We start from the raw sequence: 24,471 nt of genomic DNA, 5'->3' as shown, positions 1-24,471 counted from the left end.
TAAATGTAAGGTTTATTGGTTCTACTCGGGGGTTAAAAAGAATGCTTTTCTGACTTTCACACCTACAGTCCCTAAAGCATGGGAACCATCAATTAATCCTGTGGAGAGTTAAAAACTACACAGGAAAGCTTAATTACGTTCCCACTCTCTGGTTTTTGACCCCAAATGAGTATTTAGAGATTATTTTTGGACCCCAGAGAATCCATCGCATCTGCTCCAGAACACAGCCTTATAGTAGCCTCTATCTCCACACCATGGCTCTTTCTCGCCAGGCCACTTTCCCGTCTCCACTTTCCTGTCTCCACCCGAGCACCTGCCGAGCCACTCGCCTGTCTCCACCCGAGCACCTGCGTAACACTCGCCCGTCTCCAACCGAGCACCTGCATAACACTCGCCCGTCTCCACCCGAGCATCCGCGGTACCACTCGCTGGTCTCCACCCGAGCACCTGCGTAACACTCGCCTGGTCTCCACCCGAGCACCTGCGTAACACTCGCCCGTCTCCACCCGAGCACCTGCGTAACACTCGCCCGTCTCCACCCGAGCACCTGCCGAGCCACTTGCCCATCTCCCTGCTGCATCACTGTATCGCTCCATCCCCGCCTCCAGCCTCTTCCATATCCTCTCTGCCTAGACATCACAGGACTTGGCTTGCACCTCACACCACTGTGCTCCAGTGTCCCCAGATCAGAGAGCCTCTTCCTGGAACCCTGCAGGAGACAGAGCTCCATTGGGGCTGAGACACTTCCTTTGCTGCATTCTTCTCCACTCCTGTGATTAGTCTTTGTCTCCCTCTGCTAAAATATAAACTTCATAACAGCTAAGACTATTTCTTCATGTTCACTTGTTTTATTTCCTTGTTTATTTAAATCTCTTCAAATAGTACCTAGTCAATGGCAATGCATTATTCCTGGGTAAACAAGTGAGTATTATTAGATAACTTTCCTAAAAGTATAGGCATATAGGTAATTTAAAAACTTTGTAGATATATTTATCTTACTTTATTTTATTTGTATGAGTGTCTTGTCTATGCACCATGTGCATGCCTGATGCCTGTGGAGGTCAGAAGAGGAAATCGGATCCCCTGGAACTGGAGTTACAGATGGCTGCGAGCCACCATGTCTTTGGCAAAAGTAACAAGTACTCTTAACTGCTAAGCTCTCTTTCCAGCTCTGGCATATAGATATTGTGTGGCAAAATCACAGCGGCCTAGCAGCATGGCAGCACCCACTCCAAAGGAGTAAAAGTTTCTGCTAGACTACTTTGTTTTTGTTGGAGGTTTCAGTCATACAGTCCAGGCTGGTCTCAAATTCATGCTTCTGCCTTGGTTTCACAAGTGCACACACCACCATGTTCACACACCCTGGAGCTCAGCTGAGAGGCTGTCCTGACTGAGAGCTAGTGATACAGTCAATAAGAAGACACTCACTTCCGGATCACGGCCTTGGACTCTGATGAACTTGGACTTCCGTCTTCTTCACAGTTTGAGCCTGTCAGGTTTCCATACCTTTAAAGATGAAAACAGGCAAACAGAAATAGTCAGAAGGCTACTCTATACAACTTCAAGCACAAAATAACATGTCAGGAGCAATTAAGGATATAAATACATATGAAGGAGTATTAACATGAAGCCTCATTAACAACACATGATGGATAGACCAGTGCAGGCCAAACAGAATCAGGATTTAACTACCACACTTCTTTAAAATGTTCTCCTAATACTCCACAGTTCCCGTAATTTCTTCTATACAACAGGGTTTCATCTCAGCAAGAGCATCAGACATTACGTTCTATAAAGAAGGCAGATTGCTCCTGAGCTCTCAGACACAGGCTTATCCCACGCCCTGCTGTCTCTACACCAGGGACACAGAGCTATGTGTTCACACTTGCAGACATGGGTCATACATGGGCACAAGAATGATGCATCCATGAGGCATTTGGGAGTGTGGTCTTCTTTTGGAGAGAGCAGTGTTGGAGGATCCTAGAAGCAGCCTTGGACCTCAGAGGCTGGGAAGGAGATAAGGGCTGGACAATAGAGCCTTGTGTTGCTGGCACCAGGATAGACAGCAGTTGTGACTATACCTCCACCAAGCCAGACTGATCTAGACCCCATACCTGAGAAGACGGGAACAGAGACCCTACTTTTGAGAAAGCAGTCAGTGTTCAGAATTTATTTTGCTTGTCACAGACCCAAATTTTTACTAAAAAAGTTGCTACGTTGCTAAGTACACTACTAGCTTTTCTTTCAACCCCACTTGTGACCTAGTTCATTTTGTTCTAAAATGTCACATTTTTTGGAGATGTGGCTCAGTAGTAGAGTGCTTTGCCTAACATGCCTAAGGCCCTGGCTTCAGTGCCCAACTCTGCAAGCAAAGTAAGAGAATGTGCACTTAACAAATTGACACCCAGTCCCTAAGGAAGATGCCATTAACTCAAGGTCTGCACTATTTCTGCAGTTCCTCCTCCCAACTAGGAAGAATTCAGAGAGTCCCTGGAGTTTACAAAGCTCTTTGTTGCCCCAAGGTTTTGATACAGAAAGTCTATATTTGGTGGGTTTACATTTTTAAAGAGCACACTTTGTCTTGTGTAATAGGATTAAAGGTTCCAGCACCCTATGGCTCCTTGTTCCCAGGATTTACAAATTCTTTACAAAATAAAAGCGCACCATCTGCTTTGACTGACTGTAGTTCATCTGGTGTCCCCATCACTGCATCCTGACAAGTTCCAGGTTTGTGCCTTTAGGCACCACACCACACACCCCCCACACACACACACGCACAGGCACACGCACACACGCATGCCTGCTCCTTTCTCCAGCTCATCAGCCTTATGGGTTTCTTGGCCCCACAGAGGTATTTTCCACAGTCCCGATCCGACCCTCCTGCCCTCTTCATCCTGTGTGGCACCTGCTAGGTGAGAGTTTCAGGGGCTGCCCTCTGCTATTCCTGAGACAGGAGCTCTGTCAGATTAAGACTTCCTTCCCCTCATTAGCCAGGTAGGGGTGGGAAACGAGTCCCCTAGTAAATAAACAAAGTGGGATTCTTTTGGCCACCACCATCGTGAACTGTGGCCTCAAGCTGCCTCATGGAGGATTTGTGGTGTGAAGTAGGAGAGCCTGGGGAGGGTGCAGGAAAGAGGGCCCGAGCCCTATCTCTCACAGCAGCCCTCACTTACTAAATAGGGCACTTGATCTTTGTTTTGTTATGTTAATTTGTATTAGTGTTCTCTCCAGCGAATGTCTTTTATCTTCCCAATAGGAGCTTGAGGGATATAAATAGACTAGCAAGGCACTTTCAAGGAAAAGAAACACATTCTACTGCCCTGATAGCTTTCTTTTCCAAGAGGTTTTAACTCGAAGTTTCCAGACCTTCCTGGTTTTTTTTTTTTTTTTTTTGTCTCTAGTTTCCCATGCTCTCCTGCTCCTTTTTGGTTCTTTTTGGAGATGAAGTGGAAGTTGGGTGGCACCAATACCTATCTCAGTTCCTCCCCCAGAATGTGATGCTATGGTGTACTGCCAGTTGGTGCCAAGAAAGACTAAGCATTCCTGCACATTAATTAGCCTGTTACCATTGACAATGGCTAAGATCACGCAACTATCAATTCTCCTCACTGCCAGTGTCCATGGTTCACAACTAGGGCCAAGGTGGTGATCTAAAAATAACTCAGAGGCCTGCAAGAGCTGTCAGTTATCAGCCATGGGTTTGAAAGGCACCGGCTCCCATTGCTCCAGTCTTGCTCATCCGACCCATGGGGAAAGCTCCCAGCTCTGCATCTACTACACACCTGAGTCCAAACACTTCTCCTCGTGTCTCCTGTTTCTATCCTGCCTCTAACTACCACCCTCCTTGGGTTAAATCAATTCAACAACCACTCATCTGATCTCTTGGAGTCTGCCCAGTGATCACAGCTACCCTGTTCAAGTAAATCAGATATGGCCCGTCTCCATTCGGACCCCTCCCATGATTCCAGTCTGAGAAAACGCCCGTCTCGCTTCTCTCACAAACCCTGAGATCTTTGGTTCACCATGGTCTACCCATAACTCCCACGTTTCCCCTGCTGTCCATAGCTTCCACCTGCTCATCCACCATCAGTCATCCCCTCTGTCTCATAACTGTCACTTGCTTCTGCCACTCTCCATGAGAGGTTCTCTCAGCTCCTGGGTCATTGCTGCTGCCTTCCCTGGACATCCTGTTTAAGATGCAACCCTACTCTAACACCATCCCCCTCGCCACCTTATTCTCCACAGCTTTCAGTGTCTTCTAATATGATATACGGCCGGTGTTTTCCTGTTGGGTATCCACTAGGACATGAACTTTATGTGAGTGGCATTTTTGACTCTTGTGCTCACTGCTCTTTGGAGCTTATGATGAGGCTTGCACCCAGCTGATGCAGGAGCGATACCTGAGGTGAGCAGTCAGTGTTCTAGTGAGGCTAGAGAGACTATGTTCTGAGACTGCAAAAGCACCGTCTGGTCCCAACTCACACAGGGCCTTAACCTGTCTGTGATCCCATTTCTAAGGGCTTAAGAGCATAAAACATTCATTTTAAGCTTTGGCTGTGGTTATCCAAAATTAACATGAAAAACGTTGTAAGATGTTTAAACAGAGGTCCTGAAGGGGTTAGCAGGATGAAGTCGCAAAGGTGTGTGGGTGGTGTTCTGAAGCAGACAAAAGGGTGTGAGAACTTTCTAAAACCCACTGCACTGGGTGGGGCACCTGTCTGCTCTTGACTTTCTCACTGTTATGGAGAATTAATGCTCTGTAGGAAAAACAAAATGTAGCCAGCTTTGGGATTGAGAGTTCTTTTATGTTCATGTCAGAGTTGGTTTTACCAGACCAGGAATGCCTCTTTGATGTTTCCCTGAACCTGGTCACAGCTTCCCATCAAAGTCCAAGGGGTAAACAAAGAGTGTGCATGTGTATGTGCTTAATTAGTGGCAGCAGAAAAGCTGCAGACAAACCTGTCAACAATGTCATCTCCAATTCCCACAAACCCTCCTTAGGACTTAAGATCAAAGCTCAACCCCTCCTTAAGCTTACCACGGAGCAAGTACCCTTCTGTATAAAACTTCAATCAAAATCCAAATTGCCAGATGACTTTTGACATGGTTTACTCTGTTGTCACCAGGCAAAAAGAAAGATTTATAAGTGCCTTGTACAGTATAGCTGTGCACAATTATTTACTCAAAGTTACCTAAATAAGAGGGAAAAACCATGTTTAAATAAGGAAGAGCCATCAAAGTTACCTAAATAAGAGGGAAAAACCATGTTTAAATAAGGAAGAGCCATCTCTAATGGTTTTCTCTGAAACCCATCTGAGCAGGTGAAGTATTTAATATTTACCTGAAGTGAGGGATGACCAGGGCATTGGTAGTTCAAAGAACTCCCAAGTTGTCCACAGATACCGTCTCTCTGTAGAGGGATCAGTCCCATCATTCTGCCCCAATGGGGTCATCCTGAAGAACTTTGCGAGCCTTCCTTAATGCTAGCACATGAGCCACTGGTAACAGCAGGTAACTTGTTACATACAGGAGCTGTGCCAACTGCTTTTTGTGGACTGTTTCACTCAGTTCTCATAATCACTCTAGGGTGGTATCATTCTTCCAGTTTCACAGAGGGGAAAACGTGGCCCCAAAAGCTTACATAGTAACTTCTGGGTGACACCACTGGTAAGTGCAGCAGGGATTTGAACCTTGATAAGCAGGCCCTAGGCCCAGTGCTAAGTCACTGCCCTCCCATGAAGGCTGTAAGGCCCTGTCTACTTGTTATTTTATGAATTTATTCTCATTGGATGAGGATTGTTCATTAAGGTGCTTACTATTCTAGACATTAAGACTAAAGCACCAGGGACTAGGAAATGGCTCAGTGGATACACATGATGACCTCAGTTCAAATCCCTAGTAAAAAGACAGGCACGGCTGCACACAATTAAAACTCCTGTGGAGGATGGAGACGGTAAGACTGATTTCTGGGGTTATCTCCGGGTTCACTGAAAGATAATGTCTTGAGGGAATAAGATGGATAGAGCAGTATGCCTAACATCCTCCTCTACATGCCCATGCACACACTTGCCCGTATACCACACACTCAACACATAGGAACACACATGTACACACACACACACACACACACACACACACACACACACTCCTGAAAAAAAAGAAGGATGAGGAAACTCAAATCTATTTCCATGGAGCTCACGCTGTCTTGATGGGACATAGAGACCTGTGAAGTTCACATATGCTCAGTGTGAAACAGACAATAGAGAAGCAGGCCATGGTGTCTAGGAACCAAGGTAGGTCAGAAATTGCTGTTTCAGTGTGGCACATGACAATGACATAAAGCCCTCCAGGGAAGGAGTGAGCCACAGATGTCTCAGGAAAGAGCTGGGACAAAGGCCAGGCACAGAGGCAAGATGGCAGTTTTTAAAGGGACACTGAGGAGTGAGAGAGTGCGGGCACAGCAGCCAGCACCTGCAGACACGCAGGTCAGGATGCCTGGCACATCTTGGCATCCTGGGTTTTACTCTTCTCTTTCACTTTATACCACAGCCTGGGCCTGGCATACAAGACTCTGAACACAATCAAGAACTAGCTTACCCTCTCCTGCTATGAATAAAGGAAAGCCCGGGGAGGGCAGAGAAAGGAAGCGATACTTGGTGGGAACCGCAAAGGACAAAAAGGAGGATGTGAAGGAAGGAAGACCACACAGGAAGCCGCTGACTCAAGGACCTCTGGGAGTGTCTGGATGAATCCCTGCTTCGGAACACTTGGGCATCCTTCACTGACCCACAAGAACTCAAGGAAGGCATAAGGAAAATGTCCAAACACCAACCTTGACTCAGGAGAACATCGTGCACACAGCAGCCAGCAGCTGTCTGGAAAACCAAGCGAAGCCTGGGAAGGCCTGGCCCTGCACCCCAAAGACCAGACATGGTTGTTTTGAAGCACCCTGAATAAGTGCTTCCTGGAAGTGACTCCCTGCTCCCAGGTCTGACAAAGAACATATTCACCTAGCTTACCTTGGGAAAGTCAGGCTCCCACAGTGAAGCTGGTTACTGGGGGAGGGGGAGATATAAGTCACAGAAAAAAGGGGGGCAGAAACATTCTAGACACCCTCTGCTTTGAAAGACAGAAGCCAGGATCCTTGAAAGTAAATTTCCAAAAATCTGAGAATCCCCTAAATTACATGTATAAGATTATTACTGGCACTTTTTCATAAAGAAAGATTCCAGTGTTAGCGAGTAGACTTGTGTGTGTGTGGGGGGAGTTATATGTATAAATAAAAGTGAGGAGTATATGTGTAATGTATGCACTTATATGTGTGCAGGTGCATGCACTCATACACATACGTAGGGGCCAGAGACAGAGGACTGAGGGGGGAATTCTCTACCACTCTCAGCCTTACTCCCTTGAGACAGGGTTTCTCGCTGAACCTGGAGCTGGGCTGGCAGGCAGCCCCAGCAATCCTCCTGTCTCAGTACTCCTACAGCACTGAGATTATAGGTATGAGTGGCCACTCCTGATGTTTTAGGTGGATGTTTGGGATTCACACTCAGATCCTTGGGCTTGTGCAGCAAGTGCCTGACTCCCTGGGTTATCTCTGACAGTCTTAGGAGACTCTTGTGATTGATCAACTTTTTCTGTCAATTGCTAGAAAACGGTCAAAACTGCTACTTTAGATTATGAGTTAAATTTAAAACTTTCCAGTTACCACTCAGAATATATCCATATGGTCTTCTTCAGGTTCTTATCAGTTTTCTAATTTCCAAATATATACATACTTTAAAAAGAATCCTTCAGAGTAATTCAATATTCCAGATTTTTTTAAAGGTAACTGCATATGCACACCACATGCCCCATTTGCTAAGTGGGGAAGGAAAGCAAAAAGGCGTAGCTCAGTTTAAAGGAGACAATTTTATCTCTTAGGTCTTGTCTTACAAACCCTACTGAAGGGAGAAAGCCAGCCTGGTTATAATCTGAGGCAAAGCCTTCGACAACATCCCTTCAGGGTTAGCAGAACCTCACTTCCATCCCATAAAGCAGGGCTCTGTTGTCCCTGCATGTTCTCACTGACAATTCCCATGGTTCAGAGGAGTAGGAGGCAAGTCCACTTGGAAAAAAAATCAATTGAGCTACCAAAGGCAATCAAAGCAGCCATGGAGAATGGAGAAAACTTATTTCCGGTCTCCCTCTTGTGATCATGGTTGGAGGTAATTCTAAAACGGTGTTCTGGTTAACCCAAAGCAACTGGCATTGTTACAAAGAGAAAACAGCAACGGTGCGTTGCTGTTCACTGGGGCTGAGTTTCTGGTGGTGCTTCCTGAGCCAGGGGACCACAGATGACCAGGATATGCAGCCCCAAGCAGAACAAAGGCAAGGGGTAGACACCCGCCCCTTGGCATCCTTGAACCCAGGAGCAAGAGCTTTAGGAGACAATCTCCCTAAGATGTCCTTGTTTCTGAGCTATTGCTGCTACAGCAAGCTACCACCGGTTTGTTAGCTTCCAACACATAACTGTTCAATGGTTAACGTTGGTCTGAAGTCCACCATGGGTCTCAGGGAGTAAGATGAACCCTGTCCCTTTCTACATGCGCTGAGAAAGAATCAACTTAGTTGCCTTTCTGAAGGGCTCACAGCCTCCTCCCTCCATCTCTGCCTGACATAGAGGAATATGTAAGTTATTACCAAGGTTTATCTTCTGTTGTTCTATGAGCTGAATCATTCTTCTCCACCCAAGAAAGCACGAAACAGTGAGAAAATGAACCCTTCATAATACCTGCAAATTTTTAAGTCATTTTTAATGCTACAGGTACCCACAGTTTCTCCAGGCCATCTTCATTTATACTACCCAATAATCTCCTCATTCTCATAGTCACGGGACAGAAACTCAGCCTCAGTTCAACTTGTCTCTTACCAATTTGTCTTTCCTCTCACTTTAAATCAAAACACATCCAAAGGATTTCACCTCATTCACAGAGTCATCAAAAATCCAGACCCAGATATTTAAATTTATCTATTACAAAAGAGTATTTTTAAAAAGCAACGTCCTTCATTTGCTAAGAAACTGACATCCTCATCAAGATAGCCAGGATGTCTCTTCATTTAAACTGGAAAAGAAACAAAGCAATAATGTTGAGATTTCCTGAAAGTTTTCACACTAAATCAGTGGGGCGAGCACCCAGAAGCCAGCAGGCCATTAAAGCTCAACATCTCCGTGTGTCAGGTCAGAAGAAAATGAAAGGCTCATCAGTACCCTCATCTACTTCTTCCCGCCTGGTCCTGTGGGAGCTCTGGGAAGAGTCACTAAAGCCAGTGACATTGAACATTAGCACTCTTAAGACAAGCAGAAGGACAGAGAATTCTTGAGTATGTGGGAAAAAGATTAAATTTGAGCCCCTCCAGAAGCCCCTGCTTCTACAGATCTCCCACAAAGAGAACCTCTCTCTTTCCCTTGACCTGGAAGAACAGACAGAAGGTACTGGAAACCTTGCTTCCCCCCCAGAAGGAATAGACAGCAAAGGAATCACCCACCTTCTCTGGGTGCCAAATGCCAGCATGAATCTAAGACTGTCAAGTGCATAGTTTAACTTCAGAACTAAATGAAAACTTCATTATTTTTAAGTGAGGTTTAACAAAAAGCATTCAGAACCTACTGCATGCATTTCAAATATACGTATCCATAAAGAGTTTGAGAACTGAGTGAATTTGTATGGTGTGCTTTTTACAAGATTTACTGCTGCTACCAGTTCATACCTGCCAAGAGGACTTTTTTTTTAACTAAAAACATATATTAGTCCTCACTGTCTTGATGGGATGGTCCACTAAGCAGGCAGGTTATACCCTCCCACTAGATATGAGCACAGTCTGGGTGGCATTCACTGCTATGCCTTGCAGAACACTTCAACAGACATGGATGACTTGTATTTGTCAGGCAGTGTTCCTTAACTCCCAAAGGAGGCATCATTCCTCTCGGAGGCATAGTAGGGGTGGCAGTTCAAGAGTGGGCAAAGTAAACATGGGGATTCCAAATCATCACAAACGTCACAAAGAAAGGAAAGAATGTGCCAGTTGTTAAAGTAAAGATTTCACCTGCGCCATCACAGTGAAGCTCAGAAGGCCCCTAGAGCCCACATGTTACCTTACATTGCTGTCATATGGCTAAGGAATCCCACTCTCACAGGACTGGAGCAAGGGAGGAATGTATGTTGGCCAGCCAGGCAGCTTTCTCTGGCGGTAACGATACCTGAGCTAATCAATTTACAAGGCGAGTAAGGTTATTTTGGTCCATGCTTGGCTAGCCCTGTTGTTTCTGCCTGTCTGAGCAAGGCGGCATATCACTGGGAGACATGGCAGAGCAAACCTGCTTACTCCATAGCCCGGAAGTGAAAGAGCAAAGGAAGGACCCTGTCCTCTAGGAGTGCAAATCCCAAATAATCTGGAGACCTCTCACTACGGCTCACCTCTGAAATGTTCCCCAGCTCCCCGCCCTGCCCCCCAAAAGCACCACACTAGCATCCAAGCCAATATCACATAGACTTTGAGGGGCACTTAAAAGTACGGCAGAGTGCAAACTGATAATCAATCTAAGGTGTCTTTTTGTTTGTTTTGTTTTTATTCCTATGCCCCACCCAACCATTGTACATATGTCTAACACAAATCTCATGACTGAAAGGTTGTTTTCTATAAAACATCCTAAAACTCTGAAAGAAGGAACTACTTTTGTCCTAAGGAAAAAACCCTCCAAAGTAAATTTAAAACATCATGGCGGGAGGAGGTTGAGGTGGAGTCCCACTCTGTATCCCAAGGCAGCCTCAAACCCACAGTGATCCTCCTGCCTCAGCCTCCCAAGTGCTGGACTTCTAGGCATGAGGGTCATAGCAGTTTTAATTATATACATCTTTTTTGTATATTGGCTTGGTGAGAGTTACTCTCCACCAACACACATTACATATTTAAGATGGTGGCAACCATGGCAAGCTCTTGTAAAGTAGGTACTTCATATCAGTCAGCTGATAAATAAGTCTGGAGTTGACAAATCAAGTTTGTGAAGGAGACATCATCAGGAAAACGTAATTTCCAAGGAAGATGAATTGAGGAAGTGGTGACAAAGATAACTAAGAAGAGTTCCCCAGTCACCCCTTTTTTGTGAGTTAGCATGGGAGGTGCTGGGGTATACTGGGAGAGTCTGAATTACACAGGGGTGGCTTTTAATTCCCCCTTTGCTGTTTGTGAACTACTGGTTTCCCATTTGTAAACACAGAGTTATGATAAATAGCATGAGATAAAGTCTGTGAAAACACATGGCAAGCAGATATGGGAAGGAGAAATTCATTCAAAGACCTACTGATTAGCCTTGTCTCTGTGACATCAACAAAATTATCACCTTAAAGCATAGGTTTATAGATGGCTTCAACCTTTAAGCTTCCCAGGACATGTTCTCTGAGGGAACTAACTTGCTATGCAGGAGAATTTGACACTTTCCACCCTGATCTGAGGTCTGAAAACAGCTTGTCCAGGGTTTCTGGAGACGCAGCTCTCCCTGTTCCATGTATGATGTTGGCATTTTAGTTAGTTATCAGAGAAAGTGAGAATGTCTGAGAAAACAGCAGAACCCACACCTCTGTGGGACGTTCCCAGCCCTTGCTGAAGATCACTGGCTGAAGTAGGCCTCTGCCAACATTTGAGGTTAGGCATTTTCAGTGGTATTTACCTCCTACTCTTTAAACAGAGGGGTAGGGAGATCGGACTATTCTGAGTGACACATAGAGAAAATAAAATCTCAAAGCCCTAACACAGTCAACCCCAAATTCAGTAACTTCCTCTTGGGTTAAAAGGAAGCCCTGAGTTAAGTCTGGGCCATGGCAAGAAGCGCGGCAAACAAGAGCCTCTCTGTGAGGCACCCGTCATCCCAATAAAGGATAATATAAACATGGAATTAGCCATTCATGACTTCAAATCACTGTCTATTTGTCAATCACACAGACCCATATTAGAAAAGAAAAAATAGAACCATGAAAAGATTAAAAAGAAATCCCAGAAAATAAACAGTTCCCTACAAGAAAAGCCACAACTGAAGTCTTAAGGGAAATCAAAGCTTGACTTCAAATAAGCCGTGCTCTGGTGGGAAATAAACAATGCAACATCTGCATGAATCTACTCTTGTCTGGTTATTACCGGATTAGCACATACTGCAATCATGCAGACAGCAGAAGAAATACCTAAGAAATTTTACCTGAGGCTCACGAATGAGTCTTCCAACCTATTGGTATGAAAATGAATTTGAAATGCTTATCTTCAGAATAGGTGAGTTTGTACAATAAATTGCTTCCTCTTCATTATAGGCATTAAAAATTCTTACAGCCAACTTAGAAGTACAACAAGTCACAGAATCTACAGTTGGATTTCTGTGGAGACTGAAACATGGCCACAAGATTTCAGTGTGAGTAAGAAATGGAGTGAGGAAGAAATATTCTTGTTGAGGTTGGCACACACACAGACAAGGTTAAATTTCTGCAGAGAAAGCAAAATAAATGGGATTTATTTCTCTGAACTCCTATACCAGCATATATTAGAACTCTATTTTATACCGCCGTGTATGATGATTTACTTAACCTTATCTTTTGCAGGAAAATACTAAGTCCTGAAGAGTGGATATAAGTCTGATGGAACTGGCCTTTACAATTTGAAGGGTCCTCTGAAGGAAAAGAAACACAAAATTAAGACTATTGACTCATTCTTATAGAGAGATTCCTGCCAAGTGAGAGGCCCCCTGAGCTTAAGCTCCAGCGGCTTCACAGATCTCTGAACCACCTCAGGGCAGAAACTAAATCGTTTACATCCGAGTCCCATCTATGTGATGTCTTGCAGAGTGCTTTCCACATATTACATTACACAGGTATTCAGCGCTTAATCCCTCATTTCAGAAACAAGCAACAGATTGAACTATGAGATCACACTCAAAGCCAGCCTTAAGCCTACTCACATGGTACAGACTAAATCTTAATTCTTCATTTAACCATACTTCAACTGATAGTTTGAATTCAGTACAACCTGAATTCTATCGGATCTACTATTTAATCATTGTTATCCAGTTAGTGTTTGAAGGAAAAAAAAAACCAATTTGTCTATGCATAGAACAAAGAAAAGACATTTCAAAAATCATCAAATAAAAGCCATAGACTAAACACCCTAATTCCTGGTGTGTGTGTGTGTGTCCAGTCTTTAAGACAGACAGCTGGCACTTATGTGGACTCCTTTACGCAATGTGGACATCTGTGAGCTATTGTCAGTGGAGTTACCTCCTATGGAGAAGAGGTCACTGATTTCAAAGTGAATTTAAGAGATTTCATTTCCGCAAACGGCCTGCCAACACTTACTAGGCTCCTTTTTACAGCTATGAAGTATTGAAAAGAGAAAACTCACATAATTCTCCAATTTCTACTTACAGATATGAACCATTATATAAGAACCACAATAAAAATGACTCATATGTTATTCCAGGATTAATATTTTGTCAAGTACTGTTATTGCAGAAAATGGCACAGCTCCTTATACTGTAGCACATGACATGTTGGCCAGATCAGTGTACCATAAAAATGTATGCTTCCTGAGTGGCCAAGAATGTGAACATACAAGTAAGCATGAACCCAATAACTTCCATGTGTAAATACCCACAACAAAACTGACCCAATGTTTAGGATCTTGTGTCCCACAAATGTCTATGTATTAACAGTCTGATTCCCAGGGTGGGGTTTCTGGAAGGTGGGGGAACCTTTACATGGCAGAACCTACTTGGTACTTCCGTGCCCTTCAAGAAGAGATGTAAGACCTCAACCCTCCTTCTCTTTACTGTGTGCTCAAAGGTGAGCAGCTTCGCCCAACTCTATATTCCCATCACAATATACTAACTTGTGTCAGGACTAAAAGCAACAGGGCCAAGTGGTCAGACTGAAACCTCCAAAACTTGGAGGCCAAAACAAATCTTTAACCTTCATCAGTTGTCTATGTCAGGTATGTGTCATAGTGACAGAAAGATGACAAATACTTTGAGGACTGATCTCCTCTTGTCAATAACTATACCCTGGAAGAGGAAGTTGTTTATTCAAAGTCTTTCTGAAGACAGACTATTACATAAAATAGTTACATATGCCAATATTTAATGAAGAAACTTTAAAATCAAAGAAAAAATTAGGAAAAATATTTCCAACACAATAATAAGCAAATAATCTAATTTCTTTAATATACAAAGAATTATTATTAGATGATTAATAATTAAGCTAAATAGTTCTAAGGGAAAGAGTATAGGATAAGAAAAGAATTCACACAAAACAAATGACCGGTGTCTTTCGAAAGAGCAAGCTCTACTCTTAAACACAAGAGGCAGGCATCTGAAAATGACTTTTTTGATGGTCAGATCATAGTAAAGATGTCTCAGCTGAAGAGACTGGCCATCACCAGCTGAGGAGTGTGTGGTCTGTGATAGGATGCTCGGAACAGCAGTGTGGTAGTACAACTTTCTGGAGGCATCAGGCAGGCTTCTAAATCTCTACAACCTGGTGAAATAGTTACCCTTCTATGAGATTATTCTATAGGAGTCTCAAAAAGCACCCAGAAAATATGCTCCTTGAGATATTGTGTTCACAAATTCTTTAAAAGAATTTTAAAAACTAGAAACTGCTTAATTCTCTGTCCATGAAATTATCAGCTAGTAAGTACTAGAAAGCTGTTGAAAAAGAGGCTAGAAAAATCCACCCATATGCGTTTATTTTGAAATAATAACTTACATTTCTTGAACTTTCAACATCCTAGCCAGTATTATAAGACTTTCACATAGGCTGATTCACTGAACAAGTAAAAATATTTCTAAAATGCATAAATATGTAAAAATGAAAATTGAAGGATATGTTGTAAATCTGCTTAATTCAGTTTATATCATGTATATGCTATAAATCTATATAGGCAAGAAGTGCTGTAGCTACTGTCCAGCCTGGTACCCTCTTACCAATAAATACTACCAATAAACAAATAAGCCTATAAAGACAATGTATCTGATATAGTATACATTAAGGATACACACACACACACATATATATGTATACACACACACACACACACACACACACACACACACACACACACACACACACACATATATGCCTGGAAATTTTGGGGAATAATACAAAAAGATCACCAAGGTGTAATGGGACTAGAAAACCAAGAAAAAAGGAAATTGCAGTTTTTGCTTTTATAACTTTCTAGGCTGTGTGAACTTTATAATATAGATGGATTACCTCTATTTTTAATTAATATTACATTATTTGCCTATTTAGACAGTGGTTTGTTTAATTTTGTTCTTTGTACTAATATTTATGTTTTATAACCTAATAAAAATTACTTGAGAAAAATGCAATTTGAGAAAACTTTAATATTTCTTTTCATACCTTCTATGGTATAGGAATTTTTAACATTTTCAATGCAGTTGCATATACCTTTAAAATTAAATACACACACACACACACACACACACACACAAATCCACATATGTAACAAGCCTACTGAAAGCGTTGACTCCCGCTTCCTTCCTTAGGCAGGAAACCCAAGACTACAAGGATCTGAATTAGGAGTCTCATGATTCTAAAATAATTATTTAGTTGGCAGTTTTCTTTGTTCCAGGATCAAGTCAACATGACAATAGGTTTATAAAATATCTAAGTTTTGCTATAAATAAAACAAAAGAAAGGCAGGAACAAAAATATTTGTTCGTATGTGAGTTGCAGTGTACACTGCTCAGGTATGTGTTCCTTAACAACATGGAGCATGGACATCACTCATACACAAGTCCATAAAACACTGAATACAAGGTGATTGCTGACAGTCATGACTGTCACTGCCAAAGCCCCTACTCATCAGCGGCTTCCAGCGATCTAGGATAGAGTGCTATACATCACACGTATGAGTACATTCAGTCCCCAAAACAAGGAGATTACTGACCGGTTAAGTACGTGTACAGAAATTACAAAAATTAAAAGTTAATCTGTTAAGTTTGGGGTAGCAAATAGAAATAGAAATGTATAAATAGTTGAATCTACGTTTATAATATCTACTTTTAACTCTTCTATTGAATTTTTTAAATAGGTTTCAGCTATTGCTTGCTTTTTCCTTGTTTTTTTTTCCTTTGCTTCTGAAACAGAGCATTGCCATGTGGTCCTGGCTGTCTCAGCTTCCCGAGTACCAAGATTAGAAGCATGTACCACCATGCCCAGCCTTTATGAACTTTTTGAATGAGATTTCTTTGCCCTGGAAACAAACCATATAATTGCCTTCTGCATGCCACTTGTTCCAACAGCTGGCCTTTGTAGCCAATCTCTCCTCCCTCCTAGCCTTCCAAGTGCCCTTGAGACTGAGCCACACTCTGGTCCCTTAGACTGGCATTCAGTACTCGCCCTTTCCTCTTACCTGTCCAGCAGCAACTCCAGCACTTCCTTAGTTGAGGCAAAGCCTCTGTACGTCGACAGGAAGATGCTGATGTAGGTAAAGTCATTGTCTCCAAAAGCCGTCAGCAGGTTCTCCACAAGCTTCTCCAGCGTGCCAGCTTTGATGGTCCTGATCTTACAGGTCTCATATTGACTGACTGTGTGACCTGGAGGCAGCTGGTCCCCTTCAACCTATGGGACAAATCCATCATTAGTATTATATGCCTCGACTTCCTGATGTCAAACTGAAAACAAGAAATAGTTCAAGCCGGTGTTTCGGTATACCATCATAAAGGCTTCTCCGAATGTCTCCTAAAGCAAAGTGCTCTCCTGTAAATACAGTGTGGCAGAACAGTGGCCGTGAAGGCCAGCATGGGGAGGTGGGTTCTCTTTCTCTCTGAAGACAGAGAGATGATTACTTCATAGCTATACAATGGCTTCTCCTTTCACCCCTAGTGACAGCAAGGGTGCTGGAAATACTTTATCACCTGGAGAGAGTTTAGCAAATGTTAACTATCGTATCCTCTTTGTACTGACAAAGTCTTCACACATTTTTTTTTGGTTTTTCGAGACAGGGTTTCTCTGTAGCTTTGGAGGCTGTCCTGGAACTCTTGTAGACCAGGCTGGTCTTGAACTCACAGGGATCCACCTGTCTCTGCCTCCCGAGTGCCTTCACACTTATTTTTAAAGTCAGTGCCTACCAGGGGATGCCAAAAGAGTCAAACATTAATGATTCTGAAAAGCCAACTTTTTATATATATACACACACATATATATAAATTTTATATGTGTATATACACACACAATACATTTTCACACACACACACACACACACACACACACACACACCACATAGGGTTTGTGTAAGCCAGCTGACATCATGGTCACAGCTTGAAAAATCAGTGTTGGTAGACGTCTGTTTCCAGTGGTACCCTATGGAGATGCCACTATAATCTAACAGTCTTCAGTCCATAGGTGGCAATGTACATCCTACTTTCACGCCACCAGCAACCAAAGGAACTGGGTGAGAAACAGCTGTTCTGTGCAGTATGGGGCTTCTCCCAGGGGAGCCATGGAAAGGGTGGTGGTGCATAGCCCTACTCTCCAGAAATGTGCAAACACCAAAGATATGTGCTCATGAGAAACAGCTAGCATAGAAAAGCAAATGTAAGTATCAGTGGACACTTATACTGTACATTAATACACATAATCCATAACGTATAAAGGTCAGTGATAAAATGTGAAAGGCTTGAAAACTGAGGATGAGCAAAAAGAATCAAACTGCAGAAAAATAAGGGTGCACCTCCCATTCACAGTAAATCTGTGCCTAGAAAATTACATGCAGATACAATTTTCCAATGGACTCCTTTGTGGGTGCTAAGGAAACTCACCTACCAAGAGGAGTTCTACAATAAATCTGTTTCCAAAGCAAATAGTTATTCTCCTTGGTGCAAAGATTATCACTGGTGCAGAGAACTACCAGCCAATTTATCTGGATTATAAACTGAATTACTTTATACAGATTGCCTAAGGTCCTACATCGAAATAGTCATACATACAGAAGTCAGTGTGACAAGAGTAACAAGAGAGACCTGAGTCTCTCGTGATGACGACTGTGGCTACCGAGTTCTGCACTTTGCTTTTCCCTCACCCTCCTGTTGGAAGTTAAACTAAGAAGGAAACTCACCCAGGGATTGCTTTCAGAGAGACCCACATGGCAGCAACCACGTGAGGTTAGAACAGCTTAATGCCATTATGTCTAAGTGCTGATGGGAATTGACGGAAGGACTACGGTGTATGTGATGCATGTTTTTGTTTCCTTATTGAATTTTTTAGGTTTTGCTGAGGATGAGGCTGGAGAGATGACTCAGCAGCTCATGCTTCCTACTCTCCCGGAAGATTAGATTTCATTTCCCAGAACCCATGTCAGGAAACTCACACCTACCTGTAACTTGGGCTCTAGGGGATCTGATTCTTTTTTCTGGTCTTTTTGGGCATAAACATACATGTGACACACATGCAGGCATTTGCATACATGCACAGGTCTATACACATACACACAAAACATACAGATAAGTAAAATAAAATGTTTGTAAAAGAAAAATTTCCAGGGACAGAGGTCTGACTTAGGAAAAACACCCATATTTCCTTAGGGCTCTTAGGACTGTTGGTTCAGGCAGAGGCCTGGAGCTGCTCTTTTTCACTCTGTACTAGTTTTACAGGGTCCATCTGTTCCCCAGAAGTTCCAATTAACTTACAACAGAAATAATGAGCGAAAGATGGATGGTCTCAAACTCTAATTACATTTTAATTACTAGGTACCAGTACTGCTTTGAGAATGTACTATAAAACATTAGGTTGCTTTGCTTTGTGCTAAGAGAAGGTCCTGTGTCAAGTTCGGAGACTACAGAGTTCAATAAAGTCAAAGACATTTCTTTATTGCTGACTTTCTTCGGCTTCAACGTGTCTGCATATGACACTAAACTCTAGCAAGCAGGTATGATACACAGTATTTCTAGGTCCATTCCCCTTTAATTCTAAAATCATGTTACAGACTTCAGAATGAACTGCAATGTACTGGATTTATGTTTATCATTTTCTACTTTAAGAGAGAAAAATATAAGTGAAGACATTATAAAATATAATGCTAATTAGCCAGGCCTTTGGCTTACACCTATCCAGCCAGCCATAGTTTGGGACCAAAGGATTGCAGTGAGTTCAAGGCCAGCCTGAGCTACACAGTAAATTCCAGGTCAGCATGAGATACAAATTGAGACCCTTTCTCAATACATAGATAAATAAATAGTAAAAATAAAATTTTAAATACGATACAATAAAAACATTTATATCTCTTTAATCTCTCTGCTTTTTTCTCTCTTTCTTTCTTTTTTCCAGACAAGGTTTCTCTGCATAGCAGCTCTGGCTATCCTGAAACTCATTTTGCAAACTAGGCGGCCCTGAAACTCACAGAGATCCGCCTGCCTCTGCCTCCTGAGTTCTGGGATTAAAGGCATGCACCACCACTGCCTAGCCTCTTAGATCTCTTTCTTAATGTAATACTAAAATGGAAGGATGTTTTGTAGTTTTTGCTTTGTACTTCAAAAGACTCTGTCAAAACCATCATCTGCCTACACAATAATGCAGTAGACGTTAAAAAGTATTCAATGCCAAGTGGAACTGGCACAAGGCATAGCTTCTCCATTGGGAGAAATGGGCAGGTTCTAATTTTAAATTAAGCTTCCTTACTTACTTTGTGATAATGCAAGGGCTCCCTTCCCACGAACTTTTATGATTTGATGAGTCTTACCTTACTTTGAAGTGCAAACTCCACTCTAAAAGTAGACTTTTCTTATTGAAAGTAGAGATGATGGCTTAAAAGAATCAATTTTTCACTAATAATAATGTGACCGAGAACTCAAACACAGGGAAAAATACTTGTGGGAGACAGTGACCACACGGCCCCCCGAGAGCAGATCTGGCAGGCTGCCAAGCTGCTCCCTAAGGAATGGGATGGCTGCCCTACCCAGACCCTTCTTCCGTGTCCACTTCCTTTCCCTGTCTGCATGCCTGATTCTCCTTTGTGTCTTGTCTGATTCCTGCTCCTTGGGACTTCAGAGACATCTAACACAATGTGCTGGATGCTCATCTCAGATTTAGAAAATTATATGTGACTACAAAGAGCAAGCAGCAATATCATACAATGAAGTATAGAGTTATGCTGTTGGCTGGAATCATTCTTACAAAACTCAACAATGAGTGTTGAGTGGTTAGCGCATTCACTTAATGTTTCCTGTAGTTTCTATATTCTTAATTAGTACCCTAAAAGCTGCTTTCTGTCACTGGGCAGACCCAGATTTCGTTTTGCTTTGTTTTTAGGTGAGTTCTAACTGACCAACATTCAAACAGAGTACATTTTCACAAAACAAACAACAACTTAGCATTCTCTGCTGACTACTGGAATTGTTTTGAAATGAAGTTGTACAGAAATGAAATGTAGAAACACATCCACTGGGCCAGGAAGATTGCTCAGTGGTACAGGTGCTAGCTATCAAGACTGACCACCTAAATTCAGTCCCACAGACCCACATGGTGGAAGGAGGGAACTCCCAAAAGTTGTCCTCTGACCTCCATAAGTGCATCATGGTACACACATACCTTCATGCATGCATGCACACACGCACGCATGTGCCCCTGAATAAATAAGTGTAAAAAAATTTTAAATGCCATTTGCCATATGCCAGAATGAATAAACTAAAATGTTAAAGTTTCATTTTTGCAGCAAAAGAGTCGATAGGCCCATAATCCTTTAAAGGGATTTCAGAACCTATTTTTGTTTGTATTATCTTAATAACTTCTAATTGAAGTTTCAAAGAAAAGGGAGGAACCCTTGGCAGACAAGCGTTTAATAAGTCAGACTTGGAAAGCCAGACAAGGAGACTTGAGCCTGCCCTGTGGGTTAGCACGCTAACAGGAAACAGCTCAATCTGGGTTTAATCAGAACCCATGACTTTGCTGACAAGACCATGATACCAAGGCCACAAATATGCTACATGGCTGTTTCTTTGGTCAGCTCTTTTGCTACCAGAACTCAGCTTCTTCTAAGAAATCTACAATTCTACCCAAGTAACCTAACTATACGTGCAAGTTCTAATTGCCAAAGCTCATGAAAACTCTGGATCCAGGACCACAAGCTCAATACCAGCTTCAACACAGTCTGAACGTCTACTTAAGTATGGACTCACTTTCACAAGATTTGACATGCCAGTTCACTAGGTTAGACATGCCAGTTGAAGGATGCTGAACAAAATTTTAAGGTAAATAATAAATAACAGGAATGTCTCGTGTGGTATTTGGGATCTACCCACAGAACTAAAGAAAAATCTACTCCTCATTTTAAATATAAACATGAGTATCACAGATACATATACATGCATGTGCTTATTTGTGGGTAGTGTAAATCAAGGCATGTTTATGATGACCACAGCAAATATTATCATCTCTACATGTTCCCAACCTTTACATTCTTCTATAGCTATTTTGAAGTGCATACTTAGCACCACTGTCTATGGTCCTAACTATACACCTTCTCACTTGCTGCCTTCCCTCCTCCCTTGCGACCTTCTAAACACCTCCATTCTGTTTAACATGATCCACTTTTTAAACAGCCACAACTGAGTGAGAACATGTGGCATTTGTCTTTCTGAGTCTGGCTTCCTTCCTTTAGCACAATGCCTCCAGTTCTGTCTGTTAATGGAAGTTACAGCACCCTTTTAAGGATGGATAATATTCCACTGTGCATGTATACCCCACAGTTTTACAATCCACTCACTCATCAATCCCACACCTAGACTAATGTAGATAGTGTTGCAGTAACAGGGAAACTCAGGTTTCTTTTTTGTGTAATAAATTATTTCACTTCCTATGGAGATATGGCCTATAGTGGAATTGCCTGATTATATGGTAATTCCATATTGCTTTGTTTAGGGATTTCCATACTGATAATGTATCCTATATTTTTATAAGATGAAGTCAACAGTCCTATGCTAGCAGCATGTAGTGAGTAAAGGGAGAACAGATGTCTCTTCCACATCTTCATCTAGTTAGTCACTCACATTTTAACGCAACAGTACCATGGGTCAGCAAAGCCTTACATTTAACACTGGGCTGTTCAGTACAATACAGGAAATGTGAAAGGAAGCCATGTGAACCACAGAAGCAGAAGGTATGATGCTGTTTCTACCCATTATAAGGCCACAGGTTCCATCCCCACAACTAAAGACAGGGTAGCAAGCAAAACCTACAGCAAACTATGTACTCAAAGTTTCTCATGACCTGTGATCTTCAGAAAAGAAGACTCAGGGGAAACAGGGTTCTCATCCTTATGGTCAGTGAAGAATGAACAGCATGTAGAGACTAAAACTGAGCAACGGGGGCATCATATAGGCAACAGAGCAAGAGGTGGACCCAGAACTGCCTGCTGGGACTCTTTCTGCAGAACTGCCTGCTGGGACTCTTTCTGCAGAACTGCCTGCTGGGACTCTTTCTGCAGAACTGCCTGCTGGGACTCTTCCTGTAGAGTGTGATATATTAGTTCCTTTTCTATTGCCATGATAAGATGCCATGATCAAGGCGACTTGTGGGAAGAAAGCTTATCCCAGAGGGATAAGAGTCCATCACCATTGGGGTTTGGGGACAGCATTGCAGCAGGCAGATATATATGAGGCTGGAACAGGAACTGAGTGCTCCCATTTACACTATAAACCAGAAGTACAGGGAGAGCACTGGAAACATAACATGGCTTCTTAATCCTGGAAGCCCACCACCCAGTGACACACTTCCCCAGTAAGGACACACCTCCTAAACTCACCCCAGTAGCACTGCCAACTAGGGACCAAGTATTCAGATTCCCAAGAATATGGAGAACATCTTATTCAAAGCACCACATGTGTCTTCCACTGGCTGCAGAGCAGAGCCCCTTCTGGAATGAGGGTCCTAGCAGCTATTACCAGATGGCATAAGTTTACACAGAAAGATGGCATTGAGTTTTGAGTAACGTTTTAGATCTTCCAACAGCTTTGGGGAAGAAGTGGTTTAGTTTCTGTTTGAGGAGATAAAGGAAACAAGAAGTCAAAAGGTCAGGAAGATAGCATTTTTGCACCCCTGTCCTTCAGTTCAAAGCACCCCAAGTGCCAAAGTACCTCCTTGGGGGCATCGTTTTCTGTGTCCCAATAAAACTCAATGTGAGTGGTTTCTGGAAAGACAGACAACGTATCTTGGAAACGCCATGAGGGACCCAGTATGCTGGAGGTGCCAGAAAAGGCTTCCTGAGTAGGCGGTGCCCACACTGTGACTGCACAATGTTGGCAAGGGCACAGCAGGCACAGGGCCCAGCATAAACAAAGTCATTAAGGAGAATGAAGCATGAGGGGAAGATGGTTGCAGAGGCAATGTGACAGTGGGAATGACGGCTTGGCCAGACAGCCAGCAGAGGCCTACTGACAACAAAGGATTTAAACGATGTACCCGAGGAGGTAGAGATGCCAGGTCCTCTAGGAAATGGGAAGCCAATGGTGAGGGCGCACTCTATCTTTAGTCAAAGAAATAATCGGGGCTATTTACCTGACTTCTGGCATGGGTGACTGTACACAAATGGTGTCACGGAATAAAAGAAAACAGAAGGGGGCTGTAGAGAAGTACTGAGTTCTGCTTTAGAAACCACTGGGCTTGAGGAGCTGGGGACATGGCTCCTTGTTAAAGTTCCTGTGAAGCCGTATGAGGACCTAAGTCTGAATCGGGGTCCCCAACATCCACAGAAAAGCCACAACAACACATGGTAAAACACCCCCCCATGTTGGGAGGTGGGAGCTGTAGTAGCAGTGGTGGATCATTGGAGCATGGTGGCCAACCACTCCAGTCAGTGACTTCCAGGTTCAGTGAGAACTCTGTGCCTCCAGAGGCAGAAGACTGGTGGTTATTTACCTTCATTGTATGAGTGTTCCCAAATAAATATCTGGTATTCTTTATTCAGGCATTCATGGACATTGTTTAACCTGCCTTCACTGATGTCAAACTCTAGCCTCCATATACCCATGGCATACACGTGAGCGCACACTCACACACACACACACTCATTCACACGCATACACGCTCAGCCACATACACATGCACACTCACTCACACACATACACACTCACACACACCATATGTACCTTCCATCTAATCATGCAAACACACCAAGGCCAAGCCAGCATGTACCACTTGCCAACTATGCATATTCTTTCTTGACTCTAGTCAGCAGCATCCTATTAGCATGAATTCAACTATGCTGGGAATATGTACATCAAATGTGACAAAACAAACAAACAAAACTGTGACAAACAGTGTTTTTGCAGTGCAGGTTTCTCAGCATCCTACTGCCCAGGAGTCCTCAGAGTGTGTCGATGGCCACTGAAGCCTTTCTCTTTGTGTCCCCTCCAAGTGAAGTATTCTGTTATCACTG

At 42.8% G+C, this 24,471-nt stretch overlaps 1 protein-coding gene across 3 annotated transcripts in view; it reads right to left on the bottom strand.

The window, feature by feature from the left end:
* Rgl1 (ral guanine nucleotide dissociation stimulator like 1) overlaps positions 1-24,471 on the bottom strand; it is a 230,787-nt gene that overhangs the window by 50,745 nt on the left and 155,571 nt on the right. For all 3 annotated transcript variants that reach the window (XM_005071280.4, XM_040737599.1, XM_005071281.4), the window contains 2 exons: positions 16,456-16,664; positions 1,429-1,506 (listed from right to left, as the gene is read on the bottom strand). In XM_005071280.4, coding sequence (XP_005071337.2) covers positions 1,429-1,506; positions 16,456-16,664 — 287 coding nt within the window. The remainder of the gene's footprint in view (positions 1-1,428; positions 1,507-16,455; positions 16,665-24,471) is intronic.

Source organism: Mesocricetus auratus, unplaced genomic scaffold (assembly GCF_017639785.1).
Source record: "Mesocricetus auratus isolate SY011 unplaced genomic scaffold, BCM_Maur_2.0 Super-Scaffold_100676, whole genome shotgun sequence".
Taxonomy (NCBI): Eukaryota; Metazoa; Chordata; class Mammalia; order Rodentia; family Cricetidae; genus Mesocricetus; species Mesocricetus auratus.
This window is presented reverse-complemented; position numbering and strand designations above follow the sequence as displayed.